The 12,750-nt window shown below is 46.4% G+C and overlaps 1 protein-coding gene across 3 annotated transcripts in view; it reads left to right on the forward strand.

Annotated features, from left to right (window-relative positions):
- The window catches only part of GRIK3 (glutamate ionotropic receptor kainate type subunit 3), a 189,277-nt gene that overhangs the window by 119,984 nt on the left and 56,543 nt on the right, over window positions 1-12,750 (forward strand). For 2 of the 3 annotated variants that reach the window (XM_028739214.2, XM_077931844.1), the window contains exons 3-5: window positions 661-918; window positions 3,287-3,468; window positions 11,281-11,334. In XM_028739214.2, coding sequence (XP_028595047.1) covers window positions 661-918; window positions 3,287-3,468; window positions 11,281-11,334 — 494 coding nt within the window. The remainder of the gene's footprint in view (window positions 1-660; window positions 919-3,286; window positions 3,469-11,280; window positions 11,335-12,750) is intronic. The other variant, XM_077931845.1, reaches the window with a different exon arrangement.

The following is a 12,750-nucleotide window of genomic DNA, read 5'->3' on the forward strand; positions in this document are numbered from 1 at the left end:
GCTGCTAAATCCATCACCAGTTGAATGACTCAGTTTTGTTTTGTCTTGTCAGTAAAATTCTTTGTCTAACAAGAGATGAAATATATTCTGTTGGCTTCCTTCCCCCACCAGCCATAAGCAAGCATCTTTTCCCTGGCGAAAGGATGATTAAACAAAATATTCTCCTAATCTGCTAAATGAAGGGCTTCGTCTGGCCTTGAGGATGAGCCCTCCATAAAAACAGGCTAAGTGGGAGGGTTGTGCATGCTGTTTCCCCAAAAATTATCCTAGAGCACACATTTTGGTGTGACTGATTAAATATGACTGGTCAGGGCTGCTTCAAACATTACAATACAATACATTACAAGTGAGATGTGTGCCTTTCTGTAGCTCACCCCATTAGCATGTGGGAGAGAAGCATGGCCTTTGACATAAGCATCATGGTCTGTGGTGGTATGAATAATAAGATCCTCAGGTGGGCTGAGTTACTGGTTCAGTGAATTAGGGAGGCAATCTTCTGACACTGCCTTTCATGCTGAAAGCCCAGATTCTTAATCTTGCAAGCTGCCTAATCGTGCAAATTGACCTTTGACTCGGGCCAGCGTCTTTCTTGATCTCCTCTGGTTGTTTCTTCCTTTCTGCCTTGGTGTGACTGATGGACTCGATCCCTTTCCATTCCAGCCTGTGACCAGCTGGCGCTTGGTGTTGTAGCAATATTCGGGCCTTCCCAGGGTTCCTGCACCAATGCCGTCCAGTCCATTTGCAACGCACTGGAGGTCCCCCACATCCAGCTGCGGTGGAAGCATCACCCTTTGGATAACAAAGACACTTTCTATGTCAACCTTTACCCGGACTATGCCTCTCTCAGCCATGCTATCTTGGACCTTGTACAGTACCTGAAATGGAGGTCAGCCACTGTGGTGTATGATGACAGTACAGGTAAGCAGGGTTAGTGGGAGCCCATTGGATTGGCTCTGATGGGGACAAAGGGCCCTTGTTATGTTGCAGAAGCTTCTGGACCACACAGTGGCCTTCAAGAAACATGGGAGTCATCATACGTTGGGAGGCATTGACAGGAAAATGGAAAATTGACCCAGTTATTCATCTTCAGACATTTCCTAAGTCATTTCATAGTGGCCAGAATGTTATTTTATTTCTCTCAGCTTGCTCACCACAGCTAACCAATCAGATAGCAAATCATATAAAAACAAAGAACCACCTAATTGAACCCAGTCACAACAACCAAAGCATAAAAATAAAATTCCAAAGCAGGCATCAAAAATTTGAAGCCAAGTCAGCAAAGAAAGAAAAATCTTCCACCAAAAATTTCCTTCACAAATCCAAGTCTTCACAATCTGCTGTTTGCTGTAGAATATAGACCAGCCTTCCCCAACCTGATGCCCTCCAGATCTGTTGAACTAAAGCCCCCATCGGCTCCATCCAGCACGGCCATGCTACAGTCCAAAGCATCTTGAGAGGACACCATGTTTGGGAAGAGGCTGATACAGAATCTCACCAAAGGATGTACAGTCTAGCCTGTGAAGTCTTGACAATCACAAATGAGTTGTTTGGCTCTTGATAGGACTGTCCATTTTTGTTGTTGTTTTTTGCATGCACTCTGTCATTCTCTGGTAAAAAAAAAAGTCCCACACCCCACACTCTTCCTGCAGCCTGTCTCTCTTGGGAAAATGGCTTATCATACGCCATCTTCCCAAATGTGGATATGAAGAAGTCCTAATCGAAGCCAGGCTGCTAATCTTTCTAGGCCCCCTTTTGTCTGGGCTGCCTGACAGTCACTTTCCAAAGTCCCAGGTAACATAGTTTTCTATTCCCAGGAGCTGAAATCTTTTAGATGGTTGTGCTTGGATTGAACTAGATATCTCAACTAGGCTGGAACCTGTGGTTACTGCAGCTTGCTTTATTGCCTGTCTAAGTATACTTTCTTGGCTCTTATTTTTTGGTGGCATCTAATGGCTTCAGCTTTTGCCTTGTCAATTTCCTCTTTTTATAGTCTTTATTGTTGCAGTCCACCTTTTGTGGGTATTATCTGGAAAGGCGGCCCAGAAATATACTAAAATAAATTCATAAATTAAGTGTGCAAAGCATCTAGTGTTACCCACAGTGAATACCTGCTCAATGAACACAACACAGATATCTCTGGGAAGAGTATAATCAGGGCACCCTTACAACTCAGAATGGCTGCCTCCTAAGTTACCGTATATGCTGCTCATTCACACTCACAAGGACATCCTCCCTTCCTTGTGTTAGAGACACAAGCACACAGCTCTGAATATGTATGTGTTTCAATTCAGTCTCCCCATCCAGAGTGACGTGTTGCGTCAGTTGGAAAGTATTTTGTTGGTTTGTCTTGTTGTTTTTTAAGGCAGAGAGTTTCTGGCTCCTGCAATATCATAATTGCGAGCAGCAGGCCAATGCTTTTCCATAATGGAATTAATTACCCCTAAGAAGTCAATTTGTCAAAAGTTTCAATTCCACTTGACCTTGAGAAGGTGGCTGACTGTGGCTCTGTGCACAGGGAGGTTTTCCACCATGAGATGTGTGGTGCTGGTGCCGAATCCAGAGGATGCTGCTATGAGCTTGAGATGTTTCAAGGTTACCTAAAGGGATTTTAAACTCCAAAGAGATAATTCAAATGGTTGAGTTGTTGAAGCCACTAGGAAGAGTATACTCTGTGTGCCAGCAATGTGAAAACACCAAAAAGCAGGCCTTCATGTCAGGGGAGACTCCACAGGTGGGGTGGCATACAAGTTTGCTTACCACCTGGACCCCTTGGATACTTCTGTGTAAACACCTCACATTCCAGGGGGAAGTGGCCTCAGCTTATGACCATTTTGGGGGGGGGGGTGCTCTGAGCACTTGTGTATTTGTGGCACCCCCTTTTCAGCTGATTCCCACATGAGGTTGAACCCCATCCAATTTTCCCTACAAGTGGACTAGCAGAGGGAGCTACTGATTCAGCCACCACTACCACAAAGTGGTCTTACCTCTGTGGTCTTGGCAAGGGGGTGGAGTGGGCAGGAGAAGATTTGGGGCCTTCTATTGATCTGTAAAATACTGTTAAGGTGTGGGTGGACAAGGGAAAGGATCCCCTCACAAGTGGGTTTCTGTTAAAAGTAGCACCATAATGGGGAGAAGTTCCTCTCCTTTGGAGCTTCTACAGGTCCTTTACCATCACCCAAGATGGTGCAACCATTAGCTTTGCTTTCTGGAGATGGGTCGCTGCCTGGGCTTGAAACCTGTCTTCAGCTGTGTCTGGTGTTTTGTGGTTGTCCATGCTCTCTCCAAGGCCTCATCCGGCTGCAAGAACTGATCATGGCCCCGTCGAGATACAACATCCGCTTGAAAATCCGCCAGCTGCCCCTCGACACAGATGACACGCGCCCCTTGCTCAAGGAAATGAAGCGGGGCCGGGAGTTCCGGATCATCTTTGATTGCACCCACACCATGGCTGTCCACATCCTCAAGCAGGTGGGTCCATCGGGTGGGTGGGGATGCTTCTGGGCAGGTGCTCCCAGGCTGTGATCTAAGAGCTCCATCCAGGCAGACCACCTGCAATTAAAAACCATGAAGCATCTTGCACTGTGCATTGCAATTGTGACACTATTCAGTGGTCTGCTAAGACCCTCAGAAAATTTCAAGTGTTTTTTGTTGAGTGGGGGCAGAGTTTGAGATCCGCTGCCTTAGAGATTGCCAGTATTATGTGGTGTCCAGAGGCTGGGTGGGTGGGGCTAGGACAAGCCAGTTCACTACATGGGCCGATACAAAGGAGGAGGGCGGTATAAAAGAACAGGGGTGAACATAAGTGAGAAACAGCAAAAAAAACACACAACAACCCTAAGAAGAGCCATGCTGGGTCAGACCAGCTGGACCAGTATCCTGTTCTTGCAGTGGCCAAACAGATTACTTTCTTTCTTTCAAGCCTTAGTACCCCACTTTTCAACCAGAATGGCTCCCAAAGTGGCTTACATACAATTAAGGGATGCAGGTGGCGCTGTGGTCTAAACCACTGAGCCTCTTGGACTTGCTGATCAGAAGGTCAACAGTTCAAATCCCCGCAACAGGGTGAGCTCCTGTTGCTCTGTCCCAGCTCCTGCCAACCTAGCAGTTTGAAAGCATGCCAGTACACATAGATAAATAGGTACCGCTGCGGCAGGAAGGTAAACGGCATTTCCATGGGTGCTGGTTTCCATTATGGTGTTCTGTTGCACCAGAAGCAGTTTAGTCATGCTGGCCACATGACTCGGAAAGCTGTCTGCAGACAAACACCTTTAACTTTACATACAATGAAAATGAGATGGTCTCTCTTTTTTGCACCAGAGTTTTCCCTGAGAAAACTCGCTCTTTAAAGCTCAATCAGAGAAATGGTAACCTGCAGAAAACCCAAATTGCTGTTTGCACCAATTCAGCTTTAAAGAGTGCTTGGCACACAGCTTTAAAATGTGGACCTGTGCCTGGAAAGAGAGAGGCAAAAGGTAAGTGTGGATAAGGCCTCAGTCATGCAGGGAGCTGGGTTCAAAACAACCAGCCAAATCTTTGGATGCAAGGCTCAGCTAAGATATACTTTAATTCAAACATCTGAATTCTGTCTGGAGGGTGGGCAAAGACCCCGGGGAGGGAAATTGTTTGCTTGCTGTTACTCTATTAAAACTATTAATGTACAGGGCAGAATTTTTCAGGGTCTTGCCACGCAAAAGAGAGCATAATGCTTGAGGTCGGCTGTCTCCCGAATGGCCTGGCTGGGCCTTTGGTGACATCCCTTCTTCTGCAACTCTGTGCTGCTGCTCCAAAATTACTGTGAGATTTGGGCCCGGGAGGGATCATTCTGCAAATGGGTGAGCAGAACTGACATCTCCTGCCTCCTCTGATATTCATGTGCCGTCTGTGCTGGGCACTCTTCCTTTATTAGGCAGTTCTATTATCGTTCATTGTGCCCGTCTGCTCCATTCATGATGGGAGGAATCTGAGGGGTGGGGAGAGGGAGCAGGGGGAGGCGCAGCACAGCCTGGGAAAATCCTGTGTGGTCCTTCCAGGACACAGGCAGTTGGGGAATGTGCAGAGCTTGCCTGTGGCTCCACACAAATTGGAAGATACTGCAAAGTGGCACTTTAATGTGTTTGCATTGATATATCCTGCAGCGGCTGTTAGTTTATGTCTTTTCAAGGCAGTGGTTCCTTCTGCCTCTTCTTCGCAGAACAGGCTGATAGTGCATGGATTATTATTATTTTTCACTCATAGGATAGCTAGGGTGCTCTTGAGCATGTGCAGACGGCTTGGGGAAATCCCCCAAATGTAGCATTCATTTGGAACTATGAGCTATTTTACAGGAGGGAGGGAGCTACTTCCTCAGTTTGACATTTTATTTTATTAATTTATTGCATTTATATCCCACCTTTTTTCTCCAGGGAGCTCGAGACCAGGGTTCAAATTCCCACTTCGCCCTGAAGCTCCTTGGGTGACCTTGGGCCAGTCACTGACTCTCAGCCTCACCTACCTCACAGGGTTGTTGTGTGGATTAGATGAGCAGGGGGAGAACCATATAGGATACCTTGAGCTTCTTGGAGAAAAAGGTGGGATATAAATGCAATAAAAAAATAATAGTAATAGTAATAATTCAGCCAAGGTGACATTTGGAATCCCCACCACCAGAGTTTTGGTCTTTCTGTTCCTGTCCTAGCTCACCTTATTGATATACTGAGGAGTAACATCAGAGGCATCAAACCCCATCTCTTACTCCTGAGTCCCAATTCAGTGATGTGCGCAGATGTTACAGGACTGCACCTTCATAAAGGCTCTCTGGAGCTGGCCGTGAGTGGCCTCTTTAAAGAGAGATGCATGCTGAACAAGTCTAACCGTGCATGACCAGCTCACCCCATGCCCAGATTAGCCTCAGTGTAGTCAGCTGACACTTCAGCGCATGTTAGAGTCATATGGCTGGTCCCTTCCCTCTGCATCACTGATTCAGAAATCAGACCTCTTGGGTCTTGCCCCCACCAGCAGTGACATCCTGGTCAGATAAAGGATGGAAAGGAAAACAGAGGTATAGCAGACTCTCTGCTGTGCTTTGTGGTTTCCCTCCCTCCCTCCCTCCCTCCCTCCCTCCCTCCCTCCCTCCCTCCCTCCCAGTGTCCCCAGTTTCCTACTTCTCTGCAAACTGCTCCATTGTCCCTCCAAGCAAAATTCTGCCCTAGTAATTTCAGCAGAAGCAGCACAAAACCAGGAGGCCCTCTGGCTAGAGAGTGGCGGGATGGGAGGGGGAGGGTGCTGTCAGTCAGGCTGGAAATCATAGCATCCTCGAACACCTGCTTTCAGTGACAGCAGTTCAGAGGTATGGCAAAAGGAGAGAGGACTGTGTGTGGTTGTGGAGGGAGTCTTCATCAGGCTAACACCCTGGCTCCTGCCTTTACACTTAGTAGAAGCAATCTGGGAACTTGGCTTACAATAAACCTGCATCAGGAGAGGGTGGGGGTTGGCTGAATCAATGCCTGGAGTGCCGACATCAATGCTGCTGCTGCCTCTTGGGCCTCTGTGCACCATTTTCAGCCTCTCAGCTGAAACTCTCAGCCCAGCAAGGCTAAGCAAGAGTGTTTCTCCTCTTCTAACAATCTTCATGCCTCCCTTTATCCCCCTCCACCAATTATTGCCATCTCCAGACTTTCCCCCTTCAGTCCGTCTCCTCCTCTGCCCATATCAACTGTCAGGTTCCAGCCAACAGCCTTGTCCTTTAGCACTCATAGAATCATAAAATTGTAGAGCTGAAAAGGGTATCAAGGGTCATCTAGTCCAACTCTTTGCAATGCAGGAATCACAACTAAAGCATCCCTGACAGATGGCCATCCAACCCCTGTTTAAAAACATCCTTCGACCATCTTCTGAGGGAGTCCACTCCACTCTAAAACAGCTCTTACCACCAGAAAGGTCTTTCTCATGCTTAGTTAGAGACTTCCTTCTTATAACTTGAATCCATTGGCTCAGCTCCTGCCCTCTGAAGCAGCAGAAAGCAAGCTTCCTCCATCTTTCATGTGACAGCCCTTTAGATATTTGAAGGTGGCTATCCTATCACTTCTTAGTCTCCTCTTCTACAAGCTAAACATACCCAACTCCCTCAACCATTCATCATAAGGCTTGGTTTCCAGACCCTTGACCATCTTGGCCAACATCTGCACATGTCCTAGCCTGTCAATATTCTTCTAAAATGTTGGTGCCCAGAACTGAACATAGTATTCCAGGTGTGGTCTGACCAAGATAGAATAGAGCGGTACTATTAGTTCCCTTGACTGAGACACTATACCTCTGTTGATGCAGCCAGGAATGGCATTAGCTTCTTTTGCTGCTGCATCACACTGTTGACTCATCATAACTGATTCCTGTTAAGCCTAGATCCTTTTCACACATACTACTGGCAATCTAGATGCCCCACATTTTATATTTGTGCAGCTGGTTCTTCCTGCATAAATGTAGAACCCTGCATTTGTCCCTTTTGACATTCATTTTCCTGGTTTGGGCAAAAGTCTTCCAATCTGTTAAGGTCATCTTGAATTCCAATCCTGTCTTCTGTGGCATTAGCTATCCCTCCCAGTTTGGTGCCATCTGCAAATTTCATGAGCATCCCCTCAATTCCTTCATCCAAGTCATTTAGAAGGACGTTAAACAACAACGGGCTCAGGACAGACAGAACCCTGTGGCACCCCACTTGTCACTTTCCCCCCAGGATGGCAAGGAACCATTAATGTGTACTCTTTGGGTTTGGTCAGTCAACCAGCTGCAAATCCACCTAACAGTTACCTCATCCAGCCCACATTTTACCAGCTTCTCATAAAATAAGTTTATAAAATTATGCATGGCATGGAGAAAGTGGATAGAGAAAAGTTTTCCTCCCTCTCTCATAATACTAGAACTCATGGACATTTCAACGAAGCTGAATGTTGGAAGATTCAGGACAGATAAAAGAAAGGACTTCTTCACACAGCACTGAGTTAAACTATGGAACTCACTCCCACAGGAGGTCGTGATGGCTGCCAACCTGGGTTGCTTTAAAAGAGGATTTGGTAAATTCGTAGAGGAAAAGGCTATCAGTGACTACTAGCCATGATAGACGCTATGCACTGCCTTCATGGTCGAAGGCAGCAATGCATCTGAATACCAGTTGCTGGAAACCACAGGAAAGACCTGAGTGCTTTTGTGCTCAGGTCCGATTTGCAGGTTTATCAGAGGTATTTGGTTGGCCACTATGAGAAGAGGATACTGGACTAAATGGGCCTTTGGCCTGACCCAGTAGGCTATTATCATGTTACATTCTTATGGGAACTCCTCCCAAGCCTCTTGGCAACCCTCAGCCACCCTCTTCTATCCTGGCCCCCTTCCTGCACACGCCTCCCCCTCCCCCTAGTTCTGACCAGATCCAGGGTGTGCTGATCCATCTAAATTCTGTTGCTGCTTCTTTTAGAATAAAACTGCATGATTTCACAAGCAGTCACTGAGGTTTCTTTAAAATGAGTCTGTCAGCAGCACCATTGTCAGATGGTGGGTTGTCCATCCTCTGCTGTACAAATCATCAGCAGTGCCGTAGATGTGCTGCATGTGGGACCTTTTCTGCAGCAACCTTTTCTGGCTAGCCACTGCAGTGATGGCTCTTGATTCCAATCCACCCATTAAGCTCCATCCCTCTCCTCCTTGGAAACGCTGAATCTTCTTGTGGGCGCCAGCAGCAATGTTCCTTCCCAGGCTTATATAGGCAGCATTTTCTGCAACCTGCCAAGCACTTTCAATTTGTACTAATTGATTTGATGTCATTGACAAATACAGGAGAACAGCTTTTGTTCCCATCCCCGGTCACCCTCTCCAACTCCCAACCACACACTTACCTCTGCAATTTAATTTGACCATTGAAATATTTCTAATTAGAGTTTCCAGGCACTGAATGCAATCCTCCTTCTGACGACTGAGGGGTCCACTCCTGGTTGTTTATTACTTAATCAGCTGTGTGTGTGAGGGTGCATGTTAAAGGCCCACACAAAACAGAGAGAATCAAAGCTAATTCAGATCTAACAAGTTGAAAGCTCCTTTCCTTTCATCACACTTTCTATGAAGCTTGGGATTTATTGGGGGGGTGTATATATGTATATATATATAGACTTTGTACCTTTGCAGTCATCTTAGATCAGAAAAAATGTGTTGGAAAGGGAGAGAGTATAAAACAAAATCCATGAGCTGGTCTCCATAGCACATCTTTAAGCAGCTAGGCTAATTCAGGTGGGTCTATCAGGCAGCACCTCTTGGGGGATATTTATTTCAAACTGACCTTGTGCCAGAACTGTAGCCCTTGAGCAAGACCACAGCTGGCAGGACAAACCAGAGGATCCAGTAATATGATAGATAGATAGATGGATGGATGGATGGATGGATAGATTAGATAGATAGATAGATAGATAGATAGATAGATAGATAGATAGATAGATGATAGATAGATGATATGTCTGTAAAGGTACATTACAGCATCAACAACAAATGTTAAACAAATAGTGAAGAGTTCAATTTTCATTCTTCATGTCTGCCTCAAAGATAATAGCTTGTCCAGGAAGCATTTAACAGAATAGTTGTGTTATAAATCAGGTGAGGACATCACTCCCAACAGACATGTGTGGGAATGGGGGCTGGGTTTGGGACCCTCCTTTATTGACCTATGTGACAAACGGTAACCACGTTTCCAGAAAGCACTTAATAATTTTCCTGTGAGCTGACTCTGATCTGCTCATTGCTTCCCGCCCAAGCTATTTTCCAGATCTTTGCAAATTGAATTGCAACATTCATCTAGGGCAGACTTTGCCAATTTGGTCCCCACCCCCCTCAAGATGTGTTGAACTACAACTCCCATAAGCCCTGGCATCGTATGGCAGTGCTGGCTGGAGTTGATGGGAGTTGATGTCCAAGACATCTGGAGGGTGCCAGGTTGGCAAAGGTGATTTAGGGTTTTCCATTGTTTAGCTGTCTCCATTCTGGCAGCTGCTATTGAAACATAATATATAAAACTGTTCCTGGGAATCTTTAAATAAACCTAGCAAAGCGTCTATTTTAATTGAACACTGAATTCTGAACAGTGAATCCACAGAGTGCACTGCTGGGGCAAATGACTCATCAAGGCACTGACTCATGCCCAGAGGTGAAACACTTTCTGCTAGAAGCATTTTAAAAGGAAGTTGAAATTCTCAGGAAAGTGGAATCTAGCACCCAGGAGGACCACACTTGTTCACAATTCTAGGATATAGGCAGGCCTGACAGAGGAGCTGACAACTAAGTTCAGTCTGAACTCGTGGACATTGAATGAAGCTGAAGGCTGGAAGATTCAGGTCATTTTCGCACAGTGCATAAAGTATAGAATTCGCTCCCACAGGAGGTCGTGATGGCCACCAGCTTGGGTGGCTTTAAAAGAGAATTAGACAAATTCATAGAGGAGAGGGCTATCAACAGCTACTAGCCACAATGGCTGTGCTTTGCCTCCACAGCTGGAGGCAGCAGTGCTTCTGAATACCAGTTGCTGGGAAAGTGCTCTTGTGCTTGAATCCTGCTTGTGGGTTTCCCTTTGGGACACCTGGATGGCCACTGTGAGAATACGATGCTGGGCTGGATGGGCCATTGGCCTGATCCATCAGGCTCTTCTTATGTTCTTGTGAGTGAGTCAGTAGTCAAACCTGGGAGGCTGGATTGCCAACAAGTGGGGGTCAAGGTTTTTAGGGTTCTGTTGCTGTGAGTCCCAGCATTGAATGCCCTGTGACAAAGGGGGACTCATTGGTTGCCTTGGGCCTTGAGACATTGCATTCTCAGACACCAAAATGTTAAAGCTTCCAGAGGCAGACTTTGGGCTGTGCGAGCAGTGCGCATGCACTGGGCAATGCGCCAGGGGGCACTACCTCAAAGCTCAGTAAGTGAGGCACTGGGCTTTGGGATGGAGGCATGAAACTCTGACAGGGTCCTAGAGTCCTCCTGCTTTCTTCCCAAATCCTAGTCAGTGCTTTCCCAGCCTCCTTCACAAAGCCCAGTGCCTCCTTACCCTCCTTTGGTAAGGCAGCACCTCCTACCGAAAGCTTGGCACCTTCTTACCTGCCTTTGGGAAGGTAGCCTGAGTGTGTGAGTGTCAAATTTTGGCCTTGCACAGGGTGCCAAAGTACCCAAGTCAGCCACTGAAGCTGCTAAACCTATTTCCCGCAAGGCTCTGTGGGCTCATTCTTTCTGTTACAAATTCACATGCTGTATTTTTAATTCACCTTTCATTTGCTTTCTTCTCAGGCCATGGCAATGGGAATGATGACGGAATACTACCACTTTATCTTCACCACACTGGTAAAGTATCTCAACCACACACCTGCCTTACTGCCCTTTATTGGTATCCACAAAGGAGGAGGGGGGTCACCTGATCTCTGGCTCAAACTGCATCAGCTAAGTTAGAGTTAGGAAGAACCATTTTTAAAAAAGAGAGAAAATAACAGTAGTGTCCAGATCAAAGGAATTAATAGCACTGCTCTTTTCTGCCTTGGTCAGACCCCACCTGGAGTCCTGTGTGCAGTTCTGAGCACCACAATTTAAGAAGGATATTGACAAACTGGAAGGTGCGTAGAGGCAGGCTACCAAGATGACCAAAGGTCAGGAAACAAAGCCTTATGAGGAATGCAGGAGGGTGACTAGCTCTTACCATCAGAAAATTATTCCTAATGTTGGGTTGGAATCTTCTTTACCATAACTTGCATCCATTGGTACTACCCCCTGGAGCAACAGAAAACAAGCTTGCTTAATCCTTCATAGGCAGACCTTCAGATATCACCTCTCACTTGTCTCTTCTCCAAGCTAAACATACCCAGCTCCCTTCCATAGGAGTGGGCAAATAACACAGAAGGCTCAGTTTTGTGCTGCTGTCAAACGAGCCTCACCAACTTGGGTAAGACCTTGGAGACCTCCAAGCTAGTGTCCCTTCTGATAGCACAGATGAGGGTGTGTGTGTGTTTTGAAGTGTGCAGAGCAAGCCCACTGTAGAGCAGGTGGGAAATCCTGGCCTCTGCTTGCCATCTTGCTCTCTCCCCTCTTCATTTCTTTAATAAACTCCTGCCCTGATGTCATGGAACTCAAGGCCACACACCTGGAATTCCTTCCTGGATTGCCTCCCATCCAGGTTCTGGACAGACCCCCAGACCTGCTTAGTATTAGCAAGGATGATGCTCCACACAACCTCAGACCACGTCACAGAACCAGATAGCAACCCGCTCCCCAAACACATCCCTGGAAACATCCACATTTAATTTTTTTAACATTCCATCCTTCCACCAAAATGAAAAGACATTTTAATTACTGCTGCCACCGTTATCTATTTGCAACAGCTTCTCGCAACTCCCTGATAACCTCCTATTAATCAGGCCCAGCTGAGTCTTGTGAACTTTTTTTTTGCACACAAGTACAAGCCTGGAGGTGAAGATGAAGAAGGAGTGTGTGGGAGGGGGAGAGAGCAAGAAAGAATTATAATAAATTAATAGATAAGCAATTACAATTAGTGCCACTTCCCTGAAATAACAGCTGTATCGTGGGACAGATATTTTAAGCAGCTGCTGCTCCAGGCTCTGTTCTCTTTGGAGCTGCCATTTCTGCCATAAGAGGCCCCTGGGAGGGGGGATGGAATTAGTCTGTTGTGTTTCTCTAAAAGGTCCCCAGCGGACCCTGCAAGCAATACAGGTCGGCATTAGACAAAGGTAAGGGAGCAACTGTTCCTAC

Source organism: Podarcis muralis, chromosome 7 (genome assembly GCF_964188315.1).
Source record: "Podarcis muralis chromosome 7, rPodMur119.hap1.1, whole genome shotgun sequence".
Classification (NCBI taxonomy): Eukaryota; Metazoa; Chordata; class Lepidosauria; order Squamata; family Lacertidae; genus Podarcis; species Podarcis muralis.